General features: G+C 34.8%; 1 protein-coding gene across 5 annotated transcripts in view; it reads left to right on the forward strand.

Moving 5' to 3' along the window:
* The window catches only part of UGT2A1 (UDP glucuronosyltransferase family 2 member A1 complex locus), a 62,487-nt gene that overhangs the window by 35,513 nt on the left and 2,438 nt on the right, over nt 1–24,536 (forward strand). For 2 of the 5 annotated variants that reach the window (XM_040481904.1, XM_040481881.1), the window contains 4 exons: nt 14,529–14,677; nt 17,127–17,258; nt 19,456–19,543; nt 20,790–21,009. In XM_040481904.1, the coding sequence (XP_040337838.1) occupies nt 14,529–14,677; nt 17,127–17,258; nt 19,456–19,543; nt 20,790–21,009 (589 nt within the window). Of the gene's footprint in view, nt 1–5,222; nt 5,965–14,528; nt 14,678–17,126; nt 17,259–19,455; nt 19,544–20,789; nt 21,010–24,536 lie in introns of those variants that run through there. The other 3 variants (XM_040481907.1, XM_040481891.1, XM_040481900.1) reach the window with 2 other exon arrangements.

Below are 24,536 nucleotides of genomic sequence, written 5' to 3' on the forward strand. Positions count from 1 at the left end.
CTCCCTCTCTGTTTTTACCTTATTTTTCCTTCCCTTCCCCTATGTTCACCTGTTTTGTTTCTTAAATTCCACATATCAGGGAAATCATATGATGTCTGTCTTTCTCTGACTGATTTATTTTGCTTAGCATAATACTCTAGTTCAATTCATGTTGTTGCCAATGGCAAGATTTCATTCTTTTTGATTGCTGAGTAATATTCCAGTGTGTGTGTGTGTGTGTGTGTGTGTGTGTGTGTGTGTATCCATCCCACATCTTTCTTATCCATTCATCAGTCCATGGGCATTTGAATTTTTTCCATAATTTGGCTATTGTTGATAGAGCTGCTATTGGGGTGAATGTACCCCTTCAAATCAGCATTTTTGTATCCTTTGGATAAATACCTAGTAGTACATTTTGCTCATGTGTTGATAGAAATAGAAATACCTTTGTATTCATGAGTGATTATAGATTCTGAATATGTTTCTATTTCAATATTTTCCTATAAGACTGTACTGTTTTTTTGGTGGGGGGGGATGAATGAAATGAATATTTCTTCCTCTTCCTTCCCACCAACCTTTGGAATAAAGATTTATTACCTGTAATTTTGCTAGTGTATACCTGTAAAATCATATGGGGGTAGTATTCTCTCCATGCAAAGGAATTTGACTGCTGTCTCTGTTCTTTTAACAAATGAATCTATATGGCAAATATTTTACTCTGGTTGCAAAAAAAATTTTTACAGGTCTATAGACTAGCAATTCTGAAACTATTTTATGTGTCTACTAAAACTGATCAAATAAGTCAGCATAAAGTGGTATTGGAGACAGGTTTCTCACTGTTTAAAGGACTTGGGAATAAACAGAGAAGGCTAGATATAGAAACAACTATAGATAGGGATTTATAATAGTATTAGGATGTGCAATTATATTTGCTTGTTTACTTTCCGATTAAAACTAACATGTCAGTAGCAATGAACACATTTAGCATTCTCATCTTGATTTTTAAAGGCCATTCTCTACTAAAATGAAACAGTGTTCCTTGGAGACATGGTTGATTTTAAGGTTGAGGCAGTGAAAATAGTAACTAAGCCTGAAATATCTTATAGTGATAGAAAGTGAAAATTGCTTTAAAAGAATGGGGTCATATCAAAAGGAAATAGGAAACAATATATGGAAAAGTTTCCAAAATCTGGGACAAACTGAATAATAAAAATAAATAATGACAATAGCTGAGAGGCCCCTGGGGGGGTCTTCAGTTGGTTAAGCATCTGACTCGTGGTTCTGACTCACAGTTCCTGAGTTGGAGCCCTGCGTCGGGCTCTACCCTGACAGCACAGAACTGCTTGGGATTTTTCTCTCTCCCTCTCTCTCTGCCCTTCCCTGGCTTGCTCTCTCTCAAAAAATAAATTGAAAAAAATTTTAAATAATGATAATAGCTAGATAAAATATATAAAATAAAATAAATTTATATGCATTATACTGATATGCATAAATAAATTAATAAACAGGCTATTTCTTAAATGCCAATTAAAAATAGAAAGAATGATGGGGCGCCTGGGTGGCTCAGTGGGTTAAGAGTCCAACTTGGCTCAGGGTCATGATCTCATGGTTCATGCGTTGGAGTCCCGCACAGGCTTGGTGCTGACAGCTCAGAGCCTGGAGCCTGTTTCAGATTCTGTGTCTCCGTCTCTCTCTACCTCTCCCTTCTTCACACACTATCTCTCTCTCCTTCAAAAAGAAACATTAAAAAAATTAAAAATAGAAAGAGTGAAAAATGTTTAATTATGTTGTTAATAATAACATTTTACATAAGCATAATAAAGTGATCAAAACTAGGATTCTTATTAAATGTCAATTATCTTTCTAATTTTTTTCTTTCCAGTAAATAATAGAGGTTCCCCTCTTGCATTTATTTGTCCAGGGTCCTTACTTTTTTCCAACTTGTGATAGTTCACACAGTCTTTCTTTGCCTCTTGTTTATGAAGAGTATGAGGCATTATACATATATAAATATAATTTATATTTATATATATATATATTTATATATTTAAATTCATGTTAGTTAACATTCAGTGTAATCTTGGTTTCAATGATTCATCACTTACATATATATATATACACACACACATATATATGTATATACATATATATATATATATATATATATAATATCCTTCAATTTGGGTTTTCTGATATATTCTCACGATTAGAGTGGGATTCTACATTTTCGGTAAGAATACTACAGAAGCAATCTGTGTCCTTCACAGGGTGGCATATCTGGAGGTACATAATATAAATCGATTATCACTATTGATGATAATTTTTATAATTTATATAGGATAGTTTCTGCCAGGATTCTTCCTATGTAATTAATACATGTCTTGTAGGGAGATACTGTGAGACCATGCAAATTATACTAACCATATGTTTGCACATATTTTTGCAATCCTTTACAGTAAAATTCCAGTTAGTAACTACATAAAGAATCATGAAAATGGTAATTCACCATTAGGCCAACACAATAGTGATAGAGTAATAATTACTGCAGGGTATAAAGAAGTCTCAATACTTCACTTGTAACTTTTTTGTCTAAAATTATTAAAAAATTAAAAGAAACTGGAAGATATGTTTGAGAGAACTAAAATTTAGGGCTTGGTTTTGCAGTCTGGTTGCATGAAGAAGAGCCAGCTTTAAAGAGTAGAAAAGGAGTTGAGAGAGGAGACACCAAGTAGGTCAAACCAACGTTTGGATGCAGATATCTTAGTTTAATCTCCATGTCTCTTAACCATTCTATCCTATTTCGTATTCCATGTGTTTTTATTCAGAACTTAATTCTAAAGATATCTTTAAGATTTCTCTTCTGGGTTATGTTTTATTTCTACAGGGGTATCTAATTTACTCTTTACTATATCTATTCAGTTTTAAATTTCATTTGTTGAATTTGTAATTTCTAGAAATTATTTTTGGTTCTTTAGTAATTTTTCACAATTATTCTTTTTGTTTTTTTTTTTTTAATTTATTTATTTTGACAGAGAGTATTTTAGAGAGAGAGCACAAATGGGGGAGGGGTAGAGAGAGGGAGAGACAGAACCCCAAGCAGTCTCAGTGCCATCAGCAAAGAGCTGGATGGAGGTCTCAAACTCACAAACCATGAGATCACAACCAGAGCCCAGATCAAGAGTCTGATGCTTAAGAGATTGAATCACCCAGGTGTCCCGGCAATTATTCTTTTTAATCTCTTGCTCCTTATGCTTTTAGGCTTTGCTTTCATAATCTTAAACACTGAAAAAAATAATTATATACTTCATTTCAAATAATATTTCAAATCACTGTGTTAGTATTTATGGTCTCTGTTTCTGTTAATATTTATGGTCTCTGTTAATATTTATGGATCTCAGTCATGAAGCCAACTTTCCTTATACACAAATTCTAATTATGCAGGATTGGCTGGAGATTTGACGCTAGATTTATCTTTGCATCTTTTAAACAATTCTACTTTGGGTCTTCTTTTTGGTGCAACAGAAAAATTCTCAAGGGACTTGAAATTTCAGTATGCCCCTGTCAATTTATCTCATTGAATATAATTTTGTCACTGAATATAACATTGATATAACTATTTACACTTCTTAGAACATAGATACATTAGTATTCTCTTTTACTTCCAAATGATACTTTTCAACCTGGTGGCTACCAACCACTCTTAAAGACTTAGCTAAAGCATTATTGCATTATTCTCTTCTTCCAGTAAGCAACCTCCTTCGTGGGCTTGCCTTCCTCAACTCCTTCTGACCATCTAAGATCCATCTCCATTATATTTGTAGAATAAGTATTGGTTCCAATGACATTTTCTGCAGTAATCTGTGAACTCATTTTGAACCTGAAGTGGTCTTTCTTGTTTATGCCCTGTGCATAATATAGAATCTGGCATAACTATGCGCTAAAAACTTGTTTTTTGGAGGTATGAAATATTAAAGGATTTGTAGAGGAACTGAAATTGGGTTAAAGTATAGATGGATGATTGCACACAACATCTACACTTCTAAATTTTACCCCTCCCTTGAGATTGTAGTGTTCACAGCCCAATTAATATTTCCACAGACATGTCCAATTATTAACTCACACACTGAAGGTCAAAAACCTTTCCATGGCTACTACTTATCTAACATTTTGTGGTTTTGCTAGTCATTATCCATTACTCCGGTTGGTCAAACTACAAACTGAACACTTCTTTGGTTTTTAAGACTCATTCTGTGATTTCCATTCACAAACCAATATTATATTTTCCCTGACACTCATCAAATCTTGTTTTCCTAATATTTACTTTTAGCCTCTTACAGATTGTTTTTTCCCTACCACTCAAATCCTATTTAGATTCTGGAAGAGTTTTATTATAGGACACATATGATCATTTTCTGGACATGATTTGAAAATCTGAGTAGACCTCTTTTGTGGAAATTAAAATTGAACCAAGAGTATAGCATTCAAGACTCTCCAAAGTGCTCGTTTTAACTAGTATTTTCTTTGTCTATACTGTTCTGTGTTAGCCTTGACTCTATGCATACTGAACTGATAACTGCATACTTAAATGGCCATCATTTCCACATCATCATTCTTTCTCTCCTTGTCTTCCATTCACCTTCAGAACCCATCTTCTATCAGGTTCGCTACTGGGCTCAATGAAAGGCACCCATATCCTGAAGCTTTGTGAGATTTTTTTTCCACAATGGAGTGATAGCATCTTCTGGAGCCTGGAAATATTGTACCTTAGTATAATATTTAGTATACTCTCCCTATTGTTATTGTGATGTGATGTGATGTGATGTGATGTGATGTGTGCATCTTGTCCATATACTATCATACAACCAACTTTATGTCAAGACCTACATTTTTGTTTTCCCAAATTATCAATCATCATGTTCCATAAGATCTACCATATTATTTACTAGACTTTCTTAAATGGGTTCTATTGTAATTAGAAATTGTCCATTAAAAAGTATCATTTTTATTTTAATATATTTAAAATGAACTCCTAAAATGCTGCAGCCATTTCCTCCAGAATATTTAAATATTTCATGCATTCTCCTAACAAATATCCTATAGTACTGTGCCCAGTGCACGCTATTGACAAAGTTCTCTACACGGTATCATTTCCTAACTCTAGAAATTAATTTTTAACTTGATCTGTATCTAAACTGCGTCTTCAGCTCTGTGCTCTGCAAACATTTAACCACTGCAGAGCAGTGTGTGAGGGAACCGCTGTCATGGTCCCTAAGAAATGGATTTCAGCAATTGTGCTGCTGCAGCTCTGCTACGCTGGCTGTGGACTCTGTGGGAAGGTCCTGGTGTGGCCCTGTGACATGAGCCACTGGCTCAACCTAAAGATCATACTGGAGGAACTCACAGAAAGGGGCCACGAGGTGACCGTGTTGGTGTCTCCACAGAGTTTCATCATCGACTACAGCAAGCCTTCTGCAATGAACTTTGAGGTGGTCCCTGTGCCAGAAAACAGAGAGACTGCTGAGAAAACGCTAAATGACTTTTTAGATATAGCTGCTAATGTTATGCCAACATTGTCACTCTGGCAGTCAGCAATGAAACTGCAACAATTCCTTCTTCAAATAACTGGACATTTAAAACTCCAGTGTGAGAGTGTAGTCTACAACCAGTCAATGATGAAGAAACTCCAGGAAACCAACTACAATGTAATGGTCATAGACCCGGTGTTACCCTGTGGAGAGCTGGTTGCTGAGTTGCTGGAAGTCCCTTTTGTGTACACACTAAGGTATTCCATGGGTTACACGCTGGAAAAATATTGTGGGAAACTTCCGGTTCCACTTTCCTATGTGCCTGTTATGATGGCGGCACTATCAGACAGAATGACCTTTCTGGAAAGGGTAAAAAATTTAATGTTCTCCACTTTCTTTGACTTCTGGATCCAACAATATGATACTCAGCTTTGGGACCAGTTTTACAGTGATGCATTAGGTAAGAGAGTGCTCCTCATTCTAAAGGAGTTAGGAAACTTAGGTGGTTTAAGAAAAGCCTAGGAAAATGAAAAGAGTGTATTTTTAAAAGTTTCACTTTCACATAAAACTTCATAAGTGATATCAATGATTGTTATCAACAACCAGTTGGGATGGAGAGGCAATAAAAGTCTTGGTTACCCTTTCTTTAAAGTCATCTAACCATTTTGAAAGAAACCTTGATACTTAAAGATTGTTATCAAAACAAAACAAAATATGAAACACACTAATAAATGTCAACCTAATGGAAGATGTATTTTTTGTCCAATATAGGGTATCACAAAAAAGTCTTGTATACTGAGTTTTCGTAGTGGAGGAGATTTGACTTTTTATTGGTCAAAAAAGTGTAACGTTTGTTGTAAGAATAATATAATCTCCTTGCCTTATTCCAGTAATAAACTGAAAACTGAGCTATATTAACAATGGGATTAACTTTGCATGTAATTTATTTTGCCTGAATTGTTTCCCACAAATTTTGAGAATCATGGATTATTACATTCAAAGTTTATAGTATTCTCTGTGTTGAATCTGAGTCCCTGACATTCTTACCCCTTTTGTAAATTTGGGATGAAGCTTCAGTAAGTCTTAAGTGAATAGTTTCATCATAGCTAGTCATACTGAAAAGTTTCCTAGGATGCTTTGTACTTCTTCAGGAAGTACTACACAGAAACCTGAATGATGAAATGGAAAACTGTAAAAATTTATAGCTTTAGGTGTTGAAAGAAGCATGTTTTTTTTTACTTCACTACTTACATATATATTCCATCTATTTTTAATAGTTTGCATTTTTCTATCAGGAATGGTTTTGCTTTGTTATTTTTACACAGATAGCTCTCATTTGATTCCATCAATATTAACTAATTTAACTCTCTGATTGTATTAGTTTTGTAGGTCTGCCACAACTAAATACCGCAGACTAAGTGGCAGAAACAACAGAAATTTGTTTTCTCATAGTTTGGGTGCTAGAAGTCCATAACCAAGGTGTTGCCAGGCCAGTTTCTCTTCAGGCCTGTCTCCTAGCTTGTAATGTGACCACTTTTTTTGCTGTGTTCTCTCATGGTATTTCCTCTGTGTATATATAATCCCAGTGTCTCCTCCTCTTCTTAATCCAATAGGAGGATTAAGGCCCACTCTTAGGACCTCACTTAAGCTTGATTACATCTTTAAAGGACTTAACTCAAAATATAATCAGATTTCAATACATGAGTGTTAGAGGAACACAAGTCAGTCCATAACACTGACTTCCCAGTAGATACTTTTTTTCACAAACATATATTCAAAGGAAGGCACTTTAAAAATCCTGAGGTTTATACATGATTTAAATCTATACTATGCCAATTTCACAGTAAATAATTTAAGCACCAGAAACACTACCTGGGTGTAGGCAGTGTGTTGGGCTCTATGGATTTAAAGTAAATCAGACAGTATCTTGGGCTCAATTCTATTGTCAGAAAAGAAATGCAAGACATAAAAACATAAATATATTCTGAAAACTAAGGATGTTTTCCTAGTTCTAATCAATAAGATTTTGGGACATTTGTCATATTATGCATAAATAGGGGAAAGTTATAAGATTCTGTATGTATAAATTTTATGCATTAAATGTAGTCCTTAGGATCTATGGTAATTTTTAAACTCTATCATCTTTAACAGGTTTGTTTGTTTGTTTGTTTGTTTCATTGTGTACTTTTGTTGATTTTCATTCTCTCATTTTCTTTATCAGGAAATTCTGAATGCACCATGAATATGATTTAATTCTCAATCTCGTAATAAAAGATAACTAATACAAATGGCTAAAAAATTCAAATGGAACAAAAATATATATAGTGAATAATAACTGGCTTCATATTTCTTCTACATAAGTATTATTAACTATTCCTGTCATTACAGAAAGATATTATCTATGCATCATTAAGCATAAGTATTTATATATGTCGTTTTTTTTCTTTTTTGCCAATAGAAGCAATTATTCAATATTCATTTTGCTTTTCTTTTTAACAAATATATATTTGGCACAGAATATTTTAAGATCTGCATTATTCTTTACATTGACTTAATTGTAGTGATGTCAATGGATCTAACAAATCATTAAACTATTCATTCAATATCTACTCTCCTAGCAACTATCAAGTATATAATACAATATTGTTAACTATAGTGACTATGTTGAAAAATAGATCCCCAGAACTTCCTCATCTTGTGGTTGGAATTTTGTACCTTTTGACCAACAATCCCCATTTGCCCCAGCCCCGAGCACTGTTAACCAGCATTCTACTCTCGTTCCCGAGTTTGGTTTATGTTAAGTGAAATAAACCAGACAGAGAAAGACAAATACAATATAATTTCAGTTACCTGTGAAAAAAGCAAACAAACAAAATAACAAGGTCATAAACAGAACAGATTGGTCATTACCAAAGCAGGGGTGGGGGCTGGGTAAAATGGGTGAAGGGAGGCAAAAGGTACAAACTTGCAGTTATAAAATAAAAAGTCGTGAAAATGTAATGTACAGCATGGCGACTATAGTTAATAATACTACATAGCATATTTGAAAGTTGTTGACAAAGTAGGTCTTAAAAGTTGTCATCAAAAGAAAAAAATTCTGTAACTACGTATGGTTGTGGATGTAAACTAGGTGTCGTGTTGACCATTTAGCAATATATGCAAATATGAAATCACCACGTTGTACATCTGAAATTAATACAATGTATGTCAATTATACCTCAATATAAAAAAGGAAAAGAAAGATCTAAAATCAATAATCTAAATTTCCACCTTGGAAAACTAGCAAAAGGAGAGTAAATTAAATTCAAAGTAAGCAGAAGAAAATAAATAATAAGAATTAAAGCAGAAATCAATGAAACAGAAAACAGGAAATCAACAGAAAAAAATCAAGGAAATAAAAATCTGATATGTTGAAAAGATCAATAAAATTGATCAGACTCTAGCCAACCTAAACAAAATAAAAAACTTAAAAGAAAGGATATCACTACAGATGCTATGGACATTAAAAAGGATAACAAGTGAACACTATGAATAATTATTTGCCCACAAATTCCATGAAAAACACAGTTCCTTGAAATACATAATTTGCCAAATCTCACACGAGGACAAGTAGACAATCTAAATAATCCTGTATCTATTAAATTAGGCTAATAATTACTCATCCAAGACAGAAAGCACCAGGCTGTTTGTTGGTGAATTTTACTAAATATTTATTTTTTTCTTAAATGTTTATTTATTTATTTTGATAAAGAGACAGAGAAAGAGGCAGAGAAAGAGGGAGAGAGGATTCCAAGCAGGCTCCATGCTCAGCATGGAGCCCAACATGGGGCTCAGTCCCATGACCATGAGATCATGACCTGAGCCGAAACCAAGAGTCAGATTTTTAACTGACTGAGCCTCCCAGCTGCCCCCTCTACAAAATATTTAATAATGACATTATACTAATTTTCTATAATCACTTTTAGAGGATAGAAGCAGAGGGAATACTTCCTAAGTCATTCTGTGGTGCCAGTGTTGCCAAATATCAAAACCAGACAAAAACATTACAGCAAAGGAAACTATAGACCAATACTTCTCATAAACATAGATCCAAAATCCTTAACAAAATATTAGCAAAGTGAATCCAACAATGTATAAAAAAAATTATATACCATCATCAGGTAGGATTTACTCTAAGTATGCAAGACCAGTTCACCATTCAAAAATCAATTAATGTTACCCATCACATCAAGAGACTAAAAAACAAACAAACAAACAAACAAAAAAACACAAGAGGATATCAATAGATGCAGAAAAAGTATTTGTTAAAATCCAACCCCAATTCATGTTAAAAATTCTCAGTAAATTAGGACTCTCATAGTGTTGTGGTCTGAAGATATACATGGTACGATTTTGTATTTGTTGAGGGATGATTGCGTCCTAGTATATGATCTATTCTGGAGAACGTTCCATGTGCACTGGAGAAGAATGTGTATTCTGCTGCTTTAGGATGAAATGTTCTGAATATATCTGTTAAGTCCACCCGGTCCAGTGTGTCATTCAAAACCATTATTTTCTTGTTGATTTTCTGCTTAGATGAACTTTGCATCTGTAAGTGGGTGTTGAAGTCCCCTACTATTATGGTATTATTGTCAATGTGTTTCTTTATGCTTGTGATTAGTTGATTTATATATTTGCATGCTTACACATGGGAGCACAAACGTTTAGAATTTTTAGGTATTCTGGGTGGATAGACCTCTTAACTACGATATAACACCCTTCTTCAACTCTTGTTACCATCTTAATTTTAAAACTTAGATTGTCTGATATAAGTATGGCAATTTTGGCTTACTCTTGGCTACCATTAGCATGATAGATCGTTCTCCATCCCCTTACTTTCAATCTGAAGGTGTCTTTAGGTCTAAAATGGATCTCTTGTAAACAATATATAGATGGATCTTGTTTTCTTATCCTTCTGTTACTCTATGTCTTTTGATTGGAGCATTTAGTCCATTGACATTTAGAGTCGGTACTGAAAGATATGAATTTATTGCCATTGTGTACCCTATAGAGTTGGAGTCACTGGTGATGTTCTCTGGTGCTTTCTAGTCTTTGATGCTTTGGGACTTTTTGTTTTGTTTTGTTTCATCGTTTCTTCCTTCAGAGAGTCCCCCTTAAAATTTCTTGCAGGGCTGGTGTAGTGGTGACAAACTCCTTTAGTTTTTGTTTGTCTGGGAAACTCTTTATCTCTCTTTCTATTTTGAATGACAGCCTTGCTAGGTAAAGAATTCTTGGCTGCATTTTTTTCAGATTCACCATGTTAAATATATTCTGCCACTCCCTTCTGACCTGCCAAGTTTCTGTGGATAAGTCTGCAATGATATTGATCTGTCTTCCCTTGTAGATTAAGGACTTTTTTCCCTTGCTTCTTTCATGATTCTTTCCTTCTCTGTGTATTTTGTGAATTTCGCTATGATATGCCTTGTTGATGGTTGTTTTTTGTCTAATATAATGGGGGTTCTCTGTGCTTTCTGGATTTGGATGCTGTGTCTTCCCCCAGGTTAGGAAAGTTTTCTACTGTGATTTGCTCATATAAAACTTGTACCCCTTTTTTTCTCGGTTCACCTTCTGGGAACCCAATGATTCAAATGTTATTCTTTTTTCAATGAGGCAGCGAGTTCTCTAGCTTTTATATCACACTCTTTTGCTTTAGTTTCCCTCTTTTTTTCTGCTTCATTTTTCTCCATAAGTTCGTCCCCTATACTGCTGATTCACTGTTCTGTTTTATCCATCCTTGCCACCATGGCATCCATTTGAGATCGCAGCTCAGTTATAACGTTTTTTATTTTGTCCTGACTAAATAATCCTTTATCTCCCAGAAAGGGATTCTACACTTTTTTTCAATCCGAGCTAGTATTCTAATTATGATTCTAAATTCTGGTTCAGACATCTTGTTCATATGTGTTTTGATTAAGTCCCTGGCTTTCATTTCCTCCTATTCTTTCTTTTGGAGTGAATTCCTTTGCTTCATCATTTTTAAGGAAGAAAAAGAATAAAATAAATAAAAATTTAAAAATCAAATGAAGGATTCTAGATCCTAGGTGTGTTTTGGTCTTGTAGATGAAAGAAGCTTGGTAGAATAGAGAAAAAAGGCAAAGAAGAGAAAAGAAAAAAAAAAGAAAGAAAAGAAAAGGAAAGGAAAAAAGGTTGGAAAAAGTATGAACAATTTTAAATATGTATATAATAAAATAGAATAAAGTTAAATGAGGAAAGTAAAATGGAATAAAAAAATTAAAAATACAGTAGAAAACAATAAAGAAAAATGTTTTTTATAAAGCATAAAATAAAATTAACCTTTTTCTCTTTCTGTATTCAAGAATAGGAAAGAAAAGAAAGGAAAAGAAAAGAAAAAGAAAAAGAAAAAAATTGAATAGATGGATCAAAGAAAAGAATAAATATTATTGAAATAACATCCAGTTTGCCCTAGCAGTCAAACTATGAAGCACTTTATAGTCCATAAACTAGCAGGCAGAGAGACTGGTGGTGTTCCTCTAGAGCACAGTTGGAACAGTTGGACGGACTTGGTGTAACGGCTCTGTTCTCCACTAGATGGTACTGCTTAGCTTATTGGTGTGGATCCTTGTGGCACATGTACACGTGTATGCGCATCCATAGAAAAGGTAAAAATGGTATCACCCGGCTACATAGTCTCTGGCAACAGAACTCTGTGGTCTCTCCCACCGGCAATAAAACACACCTCCTTTGTCTCTGGCTACTGTCCACTCCCTACTTCTACACTATCACGATCAAGCTGTCAGCCTACCAGATGGCACCTCTCTCCAAAATTTTATCTCAGATGAGGATGTGTTTCTAAACCCCTCACTTCTGAGGTCCCTGTGGCTTTGACCTGCTCTGACCATCTGGGGGAGTATCTTACCGAGCAATGGCTAGGTACCAGCCAGTCCACAGGAACATTTGTGTGACCGTGCTGCTGCAGATACCAGAGACTGTGGCCAGGTGCCAGCCTGCCCCAGAAAAAGTCCATGAGATTATGTAGAAGCAGCATTTCAGGGATTATGGTAAATCAAAACATACCTCTGGCGCGAAGCTTCACCTCCCTCTAACATCTTTGTTCCAAGACCAGCAAACGTGGATGTTCTCTGGGGTCTGCTGAGACCTTTGCCTGTGAGGAGGCCGCACAACCTCTACCAAATGTCTTTTCACCAGGGGAACTGCCTCTCTCCCATGTGGTCCGAGGATCCCTCAATCCTGGGGATTGGCCCTTCCCACCAGAGCTCCACCAGTTATCGAGCTGTGGAGTTCCAGAATCTGTGCTCCCCTGTTTATAGAGTCCTAATCATGTTTAAAGCCTCTCCTTTCTCCTTTCTTCCTTTCTTTCTTGTTCAGTCCCTTATGGGTATTTCCACTCATTCACTTTCTCTCCACGTACTTTCAGGGAGAGTGCTTTTCCTGTACTCTCCCCTCTGTCTCTGTCCTCTCTCCACAAGCAAAAATAGTTCCCTACACTCTGCAGCTTCTCTCTCCCAGTTCACCTCTCTGTGCCACATACCTGCCAAATTCTGTGACTCAAGTTATGTAGATTGTGGGGTTGATCCTCAGATCAATCTTATAGGTGTGCAAGATGGTTTGATGTTGCATTTCAGGGACGAGTTGAATTTCTAGCTGCATTTTATGGACAAGAGGAGCAAAAAACTTCCATGTTGCTCCGCTATCATGGTCCCTCCCCTTATTTCCTTTACTTTTGATTGCCTTTGTATTTGTAACTGTGCACCACTATCTCAAATATAGAATTTTAGTCAATACTTTAATTTGGGTATTTCTTAAAATGTGATCTATACATTATACACAGTAATTTCACCAAGGGAGTTGGTAATCAAGACAGGATGTCACACACATGGAATAAGACAACTAAAGTACATAAATATATTGACGTGGAGGTTGTGAGGTGGGGTTTTCATCCAATCGCTGGCAATTTCAAGTTAAGTTTCCTTGAGAAATTCCTCTTCATTATTAAATTAAGGCATCTGACCATATAGCTTCAGATGTAAATTCAAGCCCTACAAAGCAATGACTATAGAAAGAGAGTCTATCCATTCTGTGTTGCACATGATCACCAAGTTTGCTTATAATCCTTAAAAAAGGAGATTTCTCATCTGAATTTTTCTTTATTTAGGGCAAAACATGTTTCCTGTGTCTAAAACTGGTTGACCTGGTCATTTGCAAACACTCGTTCTTCTCTACAAATCTTCTAAAATTAATACGTAGAATATCCCTTTCAAAAAATATAATTCAAAGATAACACTAAAATAACTGTGTGATATTGGTGACATGTATATTTCACATTCCAAAGGGGGTTGTATTGGGTATGAATCAGGGAATTCCTACTAAGAAAATAGTGGCAAATCAGTTGTAGTGGAAAATAATGGGATTTTATTGAGGAAGATAAAGTAAACAAATACTGGTGGGATTCTTAAACAATAGGAGTAAATCAGAGACTATAACAAGCTGGGAGATAGTTAGAAAACCATTGATAGGGAATTTGGTGCTGATATGCTGAGGCTAATCTGTCATCTGCCATTTAACTGGAGAGAAACAATGAGTATTAAGTTCATCAGTACATGGAGTTGTGGTTAAATTTTAGATTGAATTTGTAGTTGTGAAACTTCATTTGCATATTAGTATTCCTACCCAAATATATTCTTACCTTCTCTCCTTCTCGCCTCTCATCTTTCTTTTCCTTATCCCCTTTCCTCCCTCCCTCCCTCCCTCCCTCTATCCTCCCTTATTCTCTTCCTTCCTTCCTTCTTTCCTTCCTTCCTCCAACCCCCACCCCACTTTCTTTCTTCCCTCCTTCTCTTTCTCCCTCCCTTATAATCTTAATTTCCCCTTCCTTTTAACATCTAGATATGATAGATAGCTAGAGGACAAAGATTTCCCTTGTTTGTCAGAAAATTAGTGGTACATTTTATCCTAAAAAACATATATGCTAATAACTTTCACTTACCTTTTTTTCATTTTCTCCAGGAAGACCCACTACATTATGTGAGGTTATGGGGAAAGCAGAAATTTGGCTAATCCGGACATATTGGGATTTTGAATTTCCTCGTCCATACTTACCTAATTTTGAGTTTGTAGGAGGGTTGCACTGTAAACCTGCCAAACCATTACCTAAGGTATGTCTATTACAGTGGAGGATGTTTTGTGTACCGTATGCTATAATCCTATTATTTCTTTATTTAAAGCGTGTTGCCTCAATAACAGAGATATACTATTTGCTACTCCAAATCTATTTTACAAATCATAGGAGTCTTTTATGAATTATATTACCTTTTTGAACTTCACTTTGATATTTCAGCTGAAGAAAGAAGTGATTCAAGTGGCATGTTAAAATATCAGTGTGTTGAGCACCTGGCTGGCTGTGTCGGTTATGCATCTAACTCTTGATCTCAGCTCAGTTCATGATCTCACAATTCATGAAATCGAGCCTCCATGTCGGTCTCTGTGCTGTCAGTGCAGAGCCTGCTTGGGATTCTCTCTCCCTCTCTCTTTGCCCCTTCCCCACTTGCACTCTCCCTATGTCTCAAAATAAACAAATAAACTTTAAAATAAAATAAGACATCAGTGTGTCTATAGTTTGGGTACTGTATGGAAGGAACAGGAAGCTACAGCTTTGGAATTCCTTCAGGAAAGTGCTTTGGTCTTCCTAACAAGTGTGATGGGGTGATGAGGTGAGACAGTTATGATTCCTTGAGCGATAACGATGCCTTCATGAGAACTCTCACATAGATTTCACAGACTTTGGTCAGTAAGAAGTAAGTGTTGACAGAAGACATGGAATTAGGTAGCAATTCTTGGATAACAGTGACCTTTACCAAGACAGAAAATAATTCACAGAAAAGCTTTTTTGAGATGACAAAGATGGATTCAGTTTAGACCTATTCACTTTAAGGAGCCAAAGGAATTTTCAGGTGGACATTTCTAAGAATCATTCAGGTAATGCGAGGTCTGGGTTTCAGCAGAGAGCACTAGGAACAGATTAGGTAAAATAATCATAGAACTGAGAAACCCAGTCACTGAATTTGTTCTTTAATACCATGATGCCTGGTTTCTCTGAAGTAAAAAGGAAAATTGTGTACCACATTCCAAAGTCACCAACAAATAAATATTGATAGCCAAAAATGTTGGAAGAAGACAATATTGAGAAGTAAAAGAGAATAAGAGAAAAACATGATAAGAATATTGTATTTAAGTCTCTTTATCAATAACTGTCTTTATGAAAGAATTGAAGAGGCAGACACTCATTTGCTCGTGTTGCAGATAAACAAACATAATCTCTGAGACAATTGCAGGTTAAATAGTGCTCTTAGGAGAGTTCTCAATTTCTATTTAGGGTAAAATACACATTTAAGTTTAAATCTTATGGAAGGATTCTGAATATGCTTTTCTTACCACTCAAGTTATAGCTGCAGGTAAGCTCTACTGAGTGTTATTATAGCAGATAATGAACCAGTATCTAAACAGAGTTACAGAAAGAGATGTGACATATGCCTTGCTCACTAGATAAAATCCCATACCACACTATTATATTTATCTTCCCATCCTCACTTTTCACACACACACAAATTTCACAAAATAGTTCAGACATGTTTTTGTAAAGGAGGAAAAATTATTCCATCCCAAGCCCAATTACTAATACAAACATTTGGACAATATGGACACCAATCATAGCTTATATCTCTGATGAAAAAATTATGCCAGTCATTGGATACACAGAAAAAAAAAAAAAAACAATGAACAACAGCCAAATCAAGAATCCAAATCCAGCTGCTAGATGTGTAAGGCTTCACGTACGTGTGTGTGTGTGTGTGTGTGTGTGTGTGTGTGTGTTTATTCAATCACTGTCCTTAGGGTGGTAAATCAAAATGGCAAAACACCAATTCCTGGGACTTCAGAGATATTCTCCTAACATTAACTAAGCTAAAATAGCAATCTACTTTCATTTATGACATCATCCTTTCCCTAGTAACTTTACTACCTTTAAATTGATAAATACATTGAGAAATAAATATAATTGATAATTGTAATAAATATATTGAGAAATATTACAGGGAAGCCACAATAGTTGCACAGGGCATGCATAACAGATCTCTAGAAGTTGACATTCACATAAATTAAGATACAAAAGACTGTAATCCCAGACTTTGCAGAGCCCAACCTGCATAACTGTAAGTGGTGACCCAGAAAATTTTATTTGTCGAGAAATTTATATTTACCAGTACGCTAAGGCTCAAGTTAAGGGCATGTCAGCTACTTGTGGGAGGGTAGACAAATAATGTCTCATAAATGTTATCATGATAGGACAATAGCAGAAGTTTACCTTTTAAAACATATAATTACATATGGAAGTTCTAAAAAATTCATTTGTAGGCCTATTAGTCAGGAAAAGAATAAACACGAGAAAAATATCCTGAATGCCTAAGAGAGAGTTAGATTGATTTTTTAATAATTTATTGGATCTAAATTGACATGGTACAATTTTGACACATGTCATGCATAAATGAGAAAACTTTTCTCCCCCTATGATCCTGCATATTTGCAATGAAAATAATTTTGTCTCTGTAGGAAATGGAAGAATTTGTCCAAAGTTCAGGTGAAGATGGTATTGTGGTGTTTTCTCTGGGGTCAATGGTCAGAAACCTCTCAGATGAAAAAGCCAATCTCATTGCCTCAGCCCTGGCCCAGATTCCACAAAAGGTTAGTACAACATTGGATCCTGGTGCATAGCAACTCTGCCAATTGGAGAGAAAGTGTGGCTAACAGTTCTCTTTCTAGATCAAACTTGAAACACTGAGCATAACTAGTACCATCTGTAAGTAAAATTTTCTCAAAATATTAAAACGGTGTATTGGGGCACATTTGATCACTTGTTTAATAAACTTTTGCATTGCTATGGAAATACATCTTTTTATACTATCATTTATTTTCAATGAAATAGAGATTAAAATGTTAAGATCCCAATAACCTTTTGAAATCTTAGGACCTGCACTGAGTACTCCTCAAATTCTCAAGAATGTTAACTCCAAGGTCCAGGAAAGGAGAGAGGTTCTACATAAAGTAGACAAGAATCATACTCAAGGATATACTTTATATCTCTAGGTTTTATTAAGATTTTATCATGATCTACTTGGTTTAGAAATAGAAGCTTCATCTTTCTAAACTGAAATTTCTACAGTTAAACACAATTAAAAATCCTAGTATTATTATCAAACAGTATGTATTTTCTGATTTATGATACTCAATTAACTTTGTGTTGTCATTATAGTTCGAGATTTCTACTCTTTATATACTCCTGTTCATTAAATACCCTAGAATTCATTATATTGGCATATTAGTTAAAGTATATAAAACTCTATAACCGTGAGTGCACTAATGAGGCCTGTTAAACCTTTGAATTTTTATTTCTAAGCTTTTCTGCTAAAATTTTGCCATCTGAGAATGGGGAGAAAAAGGAACTCTCTTGCACTGTTGGGAATGCAAACTGGTACAGCCCCTGTGGAAAACAATATAGAGGTTCCTCAAATAGTTAAAAATAGAACTACCCTATGATCCAGCAATTTCACTGCTACAGATTGACCCAAAGAATACAATACTACTGATTCAAAGGGATACATGCACCTGATGTTATGGCAGCACCAACAGTAGTCAAATTATGGAAAGGTCACAAACGTCCATCAACTGATGAATGGATAAAGAAGATGTGGTATAGATACACAGTAGAATACTATTCAGCCAAAAAAAAAAAAAAAGTGAAATCTTTCCATTTGCAAAGGCATGGGTGGAGCTATAGAGTATAATGCTTAGCAAAATAAGTCAAAGACAAATGCCATATGATTTCACTTATATGCGGAATTTAAGAAACAAATGAGCATAGGGGGAGAAAAGAGAGACAGACAAACCAAGAAACAGACTCTTAGTTATAGAGAACAAACTGATGGTTACCAGAAGGGAGGAGTTTGGGGGGGATGGGTTAAATAGGTGATGGGCATTAAGGAATTCACTTGTGATGAGCACGAAGTGAGTTATGGAATTGTTGAATAAAATAAAAACTTAAACAGTGTGCCACTTACTTATATTCAATCTGAACTTAGTCATACAGAGCTCACCCCTAAAAGTATGTAACAAAAGGTTAACATCCCAAGAAGATACTTTATTAAATAATTACAGAAGGCAAACCTCTGTTTCCTCCTCCCTCCAACTTCAGAAGGAAAGAAAACAAGGCAGAGAGAAAGGCAGGCAGGCAGGCAGGCAAGAAGGGAGGAAGGAAGGAAGGAAGGAAGGAAGGAAGGAAGGAAGGAAGGAAGGAAAGAAGGAAGGAAAGAAGGAAGGAAGGAAGGAAGGAAGGAAGGAAGGAAGGAAGGAAAGACAGAAGAATGGAGAAAGAAAAAGAGGCAGATGGAGGGAGAGAGGGAAGAAGGAAAGAAGGAAAGACTATCAATACAATACAATCAAGACAATACAATTTTAAAGCTAATTATATTTCTGGAAAACATTGCATTTGAAACATGAGAGTTAGGATGGCCTTATGACATAAATAAATTTACACAGTATTCATGTTTATTTTAATGTTTTTTAGAACCTCCACACTCTGGTTGATTAAATTAGTCTTTTATTTTCTCTCTCTTCACTTACAATCTCACACCTCAATACTTTGAGTGACAAATATAAAAATGATAAAACTATATTTAATAGACTATTAGCACAAGCCCTTTTTGACAACGTTGATGTAAACAGTCCCACTATATCTCCATGTTTGCAAACTATCCCTTATGTCCACTTTTCTCACTATCACATAAAGTAGTGGTGGGCTACATGACTTATAAATAACTCTATAGCCTTAAGATGACTTCATTCTGTGTTTTCACTTGTAAAATTAAAGTACCGTCTTCCACAGGTTTTATGGAGATACAAAGGAAAGAAACCAGCCACATTAGGAGCCAATACTCGGCTCTATGATTGGATACCCCAGAATGATCTTCTTGGTAAGACTGAGGAGAAAAAAAGCTGTACAATTAGAAATGGACAAGTAAAGTGACTGTTTAACAACAAACAAATTCAATAAGTATGTAATTAAAAATGTCACATTTTAGGCTAAAATGAAAAACACAAGAAACAACAAGTGTTGGCAAGGGTGTGGAGGAAAAGGAACTCTCTTGCATTGTTAGTGAAAATGCAAACTGGTGCAGCCACTCTGGAAAACACTATGGAGGTTCCTCAAAAAAAAAAAAAAAAAAAAAAATAGACCTGCCATATGATTTGGTACTCACACTACTGGCCATTTACCCAAAGAATATAAACACAATAATAAAAGGGATACATGCACCCCTATATCTATAGCAGCATTATTTATAGTAGCCAAGGTATGGAAGCAGCCCAAGTGTAACTGATGGATGAATGGATGAAGATGTGGTATATTTACACAATTGAATATTATTTAGCCATAAAAAAGAATTAAATCTTGCCATATGCAAAGACATGGATGGATCTAGAGAGTGTAATGCTAAGAGAACTGAGTCAGAGAAAGACAAATGCCATACAATTTCACTCATGTGAGGAATTTAAGAAACAGCAACAAAAGAAATGAGCATAGGAAAAATAAAAGAGAGACAATGCAAGAAACAGACTCTTAACTACAGAGAACAAATGGATGGTTACCAGAGGGGAGGTGGGGGAGGGGTAGATCAAACAAATGCTGGGGATTAAGGTGTGCCGTTATGGTGATGAGCACTGGGTGAAATATGGAATTATTGAATCACTGTGTTGTATACCTGAAACTAATAGAACACTGTATGTTAACCATACCGGAATTTAAAATAAAATTTAAAAAATAAATTAAAAACTAACTAGAAAAAATAATAAAATGTTACATTTTACTTACACTTTCAAAGCAGAAATAATTTGAGAATTGGCTGTGGATTTTATAGATTCAATGCTTTCTTCGGTTCACAAAAGAGCATCTTCAATTAAGACTCTCATTATTCTTCAAGTTTCAATCTCAGTTCAGGTGTTACTTCCTCAAGTAAATCTTTCTGCACAATGCAGAGGGAACTAATTCCTTTCCTGGGATCGTTTTCTATGTGCATAGAGATAGCCCATGTGCTCAGCTTTTGTGGAAAATGCTGCTTTCTTCATTGACTTACCCTTTGTTTTTTCCCTGTCTCTTCCTGAAACTCTGTTAACCTGTCTTAATGAAATCCTCACCCACTTCTCACCCAATTTCCGACCTAGGTCATCCCAAAACAAAAGCTTTTATCACTCATGGTGGAACCAATGGGATCTATGAAGCTATTTATCATGGGGTTCCTATGGTGGGAGTTCCCATGTTTGCTGATCAGCCTGATAATATCGCTCACATGAAGGCCAAAGGAGCAGCTGTGGAGGTGAACATAAACACAATGACAAGTGAAGATCTGCTCAATGCCTTGAGAACAGTCATTAATGAACCTTCGTAAGTACTACTGCTTTTAAAGGCTTACCATTGTTTATACTGCCCATCACTCCTGAAAAAACGTCCATTGTCTCATGCCTTTTAACTGACGTATTTTCAAATAGCAATCATAACATTATCAATATAAGAACCACTCTATTATTTCATTTCCCATACACTGGAGTAACTTGCTGAAATTGCAAAAAAAGACTAATACTTCACAGCCAGGTCACGATCTCGCTGTCCGTGGGTTCGAGCCCCACGTCGGGCTCTGGGCTGATGGCTCGGAGCCTGGGACCTGTTTCCGATTCTGTGTCTCCCTCTCTCTCTGCCCCTCCCCCGTTCATGATCTGTCTCTCTCTGTCCCAAAAATAAATAAACGTTGGGGAAAAAAATGTTTAAAAAAAAAAAAAGACTAATACTTCAAATATTTTATCAATGTAATTTCAAAATCAATAATTTCCATGATGACATAAACTCCCAGATATTTTTTAATAATCTGCTTATATGTATAGACACACATATATATGCTTATTTAAATAGTATAACCATTCAGTAAGTACAAAACTGGAAGTAATAATTAACACTGTCATTCAAAAATACCCATCATTAACGCTGACTATATACCATTCTGCAGTTTATGAATATACACAGGGAGGAGAAATATAGAGTAGGCAATAATTTTATAAATATTGGTTATTACTATGTGTTGATTTTTAAACAAAATTTTGTATTTTATCTGATTTACGTAAAGATTAATTACAATAAATCAATAAACTATATTGAACTTCGGGTATATATCATTATGTTTTTTTTTCCCTGAAAGATCTCACCAAGATTAAGAATTAATACATGAACTCAGTTTTGTCTTTATTTTTAACTATGTATTTTTAATTTTAGCAATAGTTGAACTCCTGCTATAGAAATAATCTCTAATATGTATTACTTAAAATTTTGATTTGTTGGCGTGCCTGAGTGGCTCAGTCAGTTAAGCAGGTGATTCTTGATTTCAACTCAGGTCATGATGTCACAATCCTGGGATCAAGCCCTATGTTGGGCCCTGCATGTCCCCCCACTCGTGATCTCCCTCTCTCTCTCCCCCACCTCCAAATTATTTTTTAACATGTCAATATGTATGCCACTTATTTTCCTCATATTTACTCTTTTGGCTGTATCTTAAGGGAATCTGGATTTGACATTGATTCAGAGATTTTTTACTCCAAAATATTTTGGATTCATTCTTAACTGAATATATTGTATGAATTCCCTGAGAACATGTTTAGCCTTATTTGCTGAATGCCTTGATATAAGAATGACACCTCTCTGAATATAATATATTTAGCTCTCTCTTTTCTTCAGAACTGTGTAAATATTACTCATGGTATTCTGGCTTTAACTCCTTCTCTAAGAACTTGAGACTTGTCTGATTATTTTTGGTTGTTTCTTTTTCAGTTTGGAAAAAAAATCATCTTTTTTTCTAAATTCAGAAACCTAGTTAATGATGTATCTTTATCAGTTATTGTCTACACTTTTCCTGGGTTATGGTATGTCCTTTCAATACTGTTAATCTAGAATAAAAAATATTTAATTTTTTTTCTTCTCGGAAAATTTTTTTGTTTGTTATTTATTAGAATGTTTGTTTGTTCCATTTTTTTCTCTCTATTTCAGAGACATCAAAGTTCAATGTTCTCTATGTTAAAATATTTTGGATTGTTTTGCTTCTGTATTATTTTCTAAGTGTCCTAATATTTTTTACTTTTCTTAACTCATTGAGATTTCCTCAAACAATCCATAATTAGTAAATTTACTTTTTGCCATTAAAAAATTACTGTTTCTAATTTCATTATTAATCCTTAAGGAGGTATTTTAACCATTCAAACTGCCTATTTCTATCCTTTATCACTGTTTTTTGTTTTATAACTTGATTTTTTAATCTTTTTTTGATCACCATTGCATTCTTATTAAAATTCAACTCTCCTTAAGCTATGTATTATGCCTAACTACATTCTGAGTCCATCATTTTTATGTTTCCCCCCAATATTGTATATTTTTTCATGTAGCTCTCTCAGTGTTTGTTCTGAATTTGTACAGGTGTCTTGTATTTAAACTTGTTTCCAGATTATCTGAGACTCCATTATTTTATTCAGAGGCAAAACTCAAAGGATAGTTATCACATTCTGTTTATATTACTGAAATCTGAAATTCAGGAGGTAGAGGAGAAGGTAAACTCAAAGGCAATGTTGTGCAGCTTTTTTTTTTTTTTTTTTTTTTTTTTTTGGTGGAACTAATCTATGTAAAACCATCTATTCAAAGCCCTACTTGCAGGACTTTTTAGACAAAGGGGTCAAGGTATTGATTCCCAAGCGGGAAAACACTCAATGTTTGCTTTATATCCAACTTAAAAAGTCAGTGCTAGTAGTTCATTTTCCCCTCTGACACACATTCCAATCAAATGATTTTTATTAAATGCATTTTAAGTCTTAATTTTCAAAATAGTCTTGGTATCATCAATTCAGGAGCTGGATCTAGGGTTAAGAGCTTCATCAAGGCTTACTATGATCTTCTGTTTCTCATAAATGATGATCTCGATGTCTAATGCATTAGACTTGCTGGGTTGTTAATTGCTGACAATGTGGTTCCTTTTACTAAATATCAGAGTAAGTCAGTTCTGTAATTTTTTAAAGCTCTACTTTATTGCATAGAATGCCAGTAAATTTTATTGTAAATTTGGAAGCTATTGACGCAAAAGATAGAAACATAAGTAATCAGAATTTTCCAGTAAAATACCTAAAATTATTTCTTTTGAAATATCTTACCATTAACTCTAAACCTAATTCTAATTCTGAAATTATCTGGGAACAAAAGGGTTTACTGTAGAGTGTATATATGGATATATTTAGTTTCCATTTTTCTTAATCCATAAAGGAATTAAGGAACACAAAAGATTACACTTAAATACATAAACTATAGTAATTTTAATTAATTGAATGTTTTGAGATAACAGTCATATAACATTAGTGTATAATAAAATATTAAATGATCATTTTAAGTATGAGCAAAGGTCTTTCTTTTCACATTGATAGGAAAGTATATTTTACAAATGCAAGTTTATATATCTAGTATATATGTATTTCAGATTTTAAATCTCTGTCTATAAATGGAGAAAACCTTGAACAAAAATATGATTTGGAAAAATAGGCATTTATTGCCACCACAGTTTGCCTGAAATGTTTTAGGATGAGCTGTGTGAAATTCTACTTAACCCTACCTATATTACAATCCAATTGAAATAGTATAACTATCCTTTCTCCCTGCACACCAAAAAAGAATACAAGTAAATTACCCCCTGCTACTGGATCTAGCATACCATGTTCACTGGTGATTAATGATCACATTCCTCCTTTTCCAATCCCAAATGTCCAACTCACATCAGGACATCTCTTCGCATTTCACCAACCTTCCTTTAGCTTCATGTCTCCATTTGGAACTTTTATTTCTAACACAAAACCAAAATAAAATATACTAATTCTGGCTCACCAGCCAAGAAA

This window comes from Herpailurus yagouaroundi, unplaced genomic scaffold (assembly GCF_014898765.1).
Source record: "Herpailurus yagouaroundi ecotype Mexico unplaced genomic scaffold, PumYag 28, whole genome shotgun sequence".
Classification (NCBI taxonomy): Eukaryota; Metazoa; Chordata; class Mammalia; order Carnivora; family Felidae; genus Herpailurus; species Herpailurus yagouaroundi.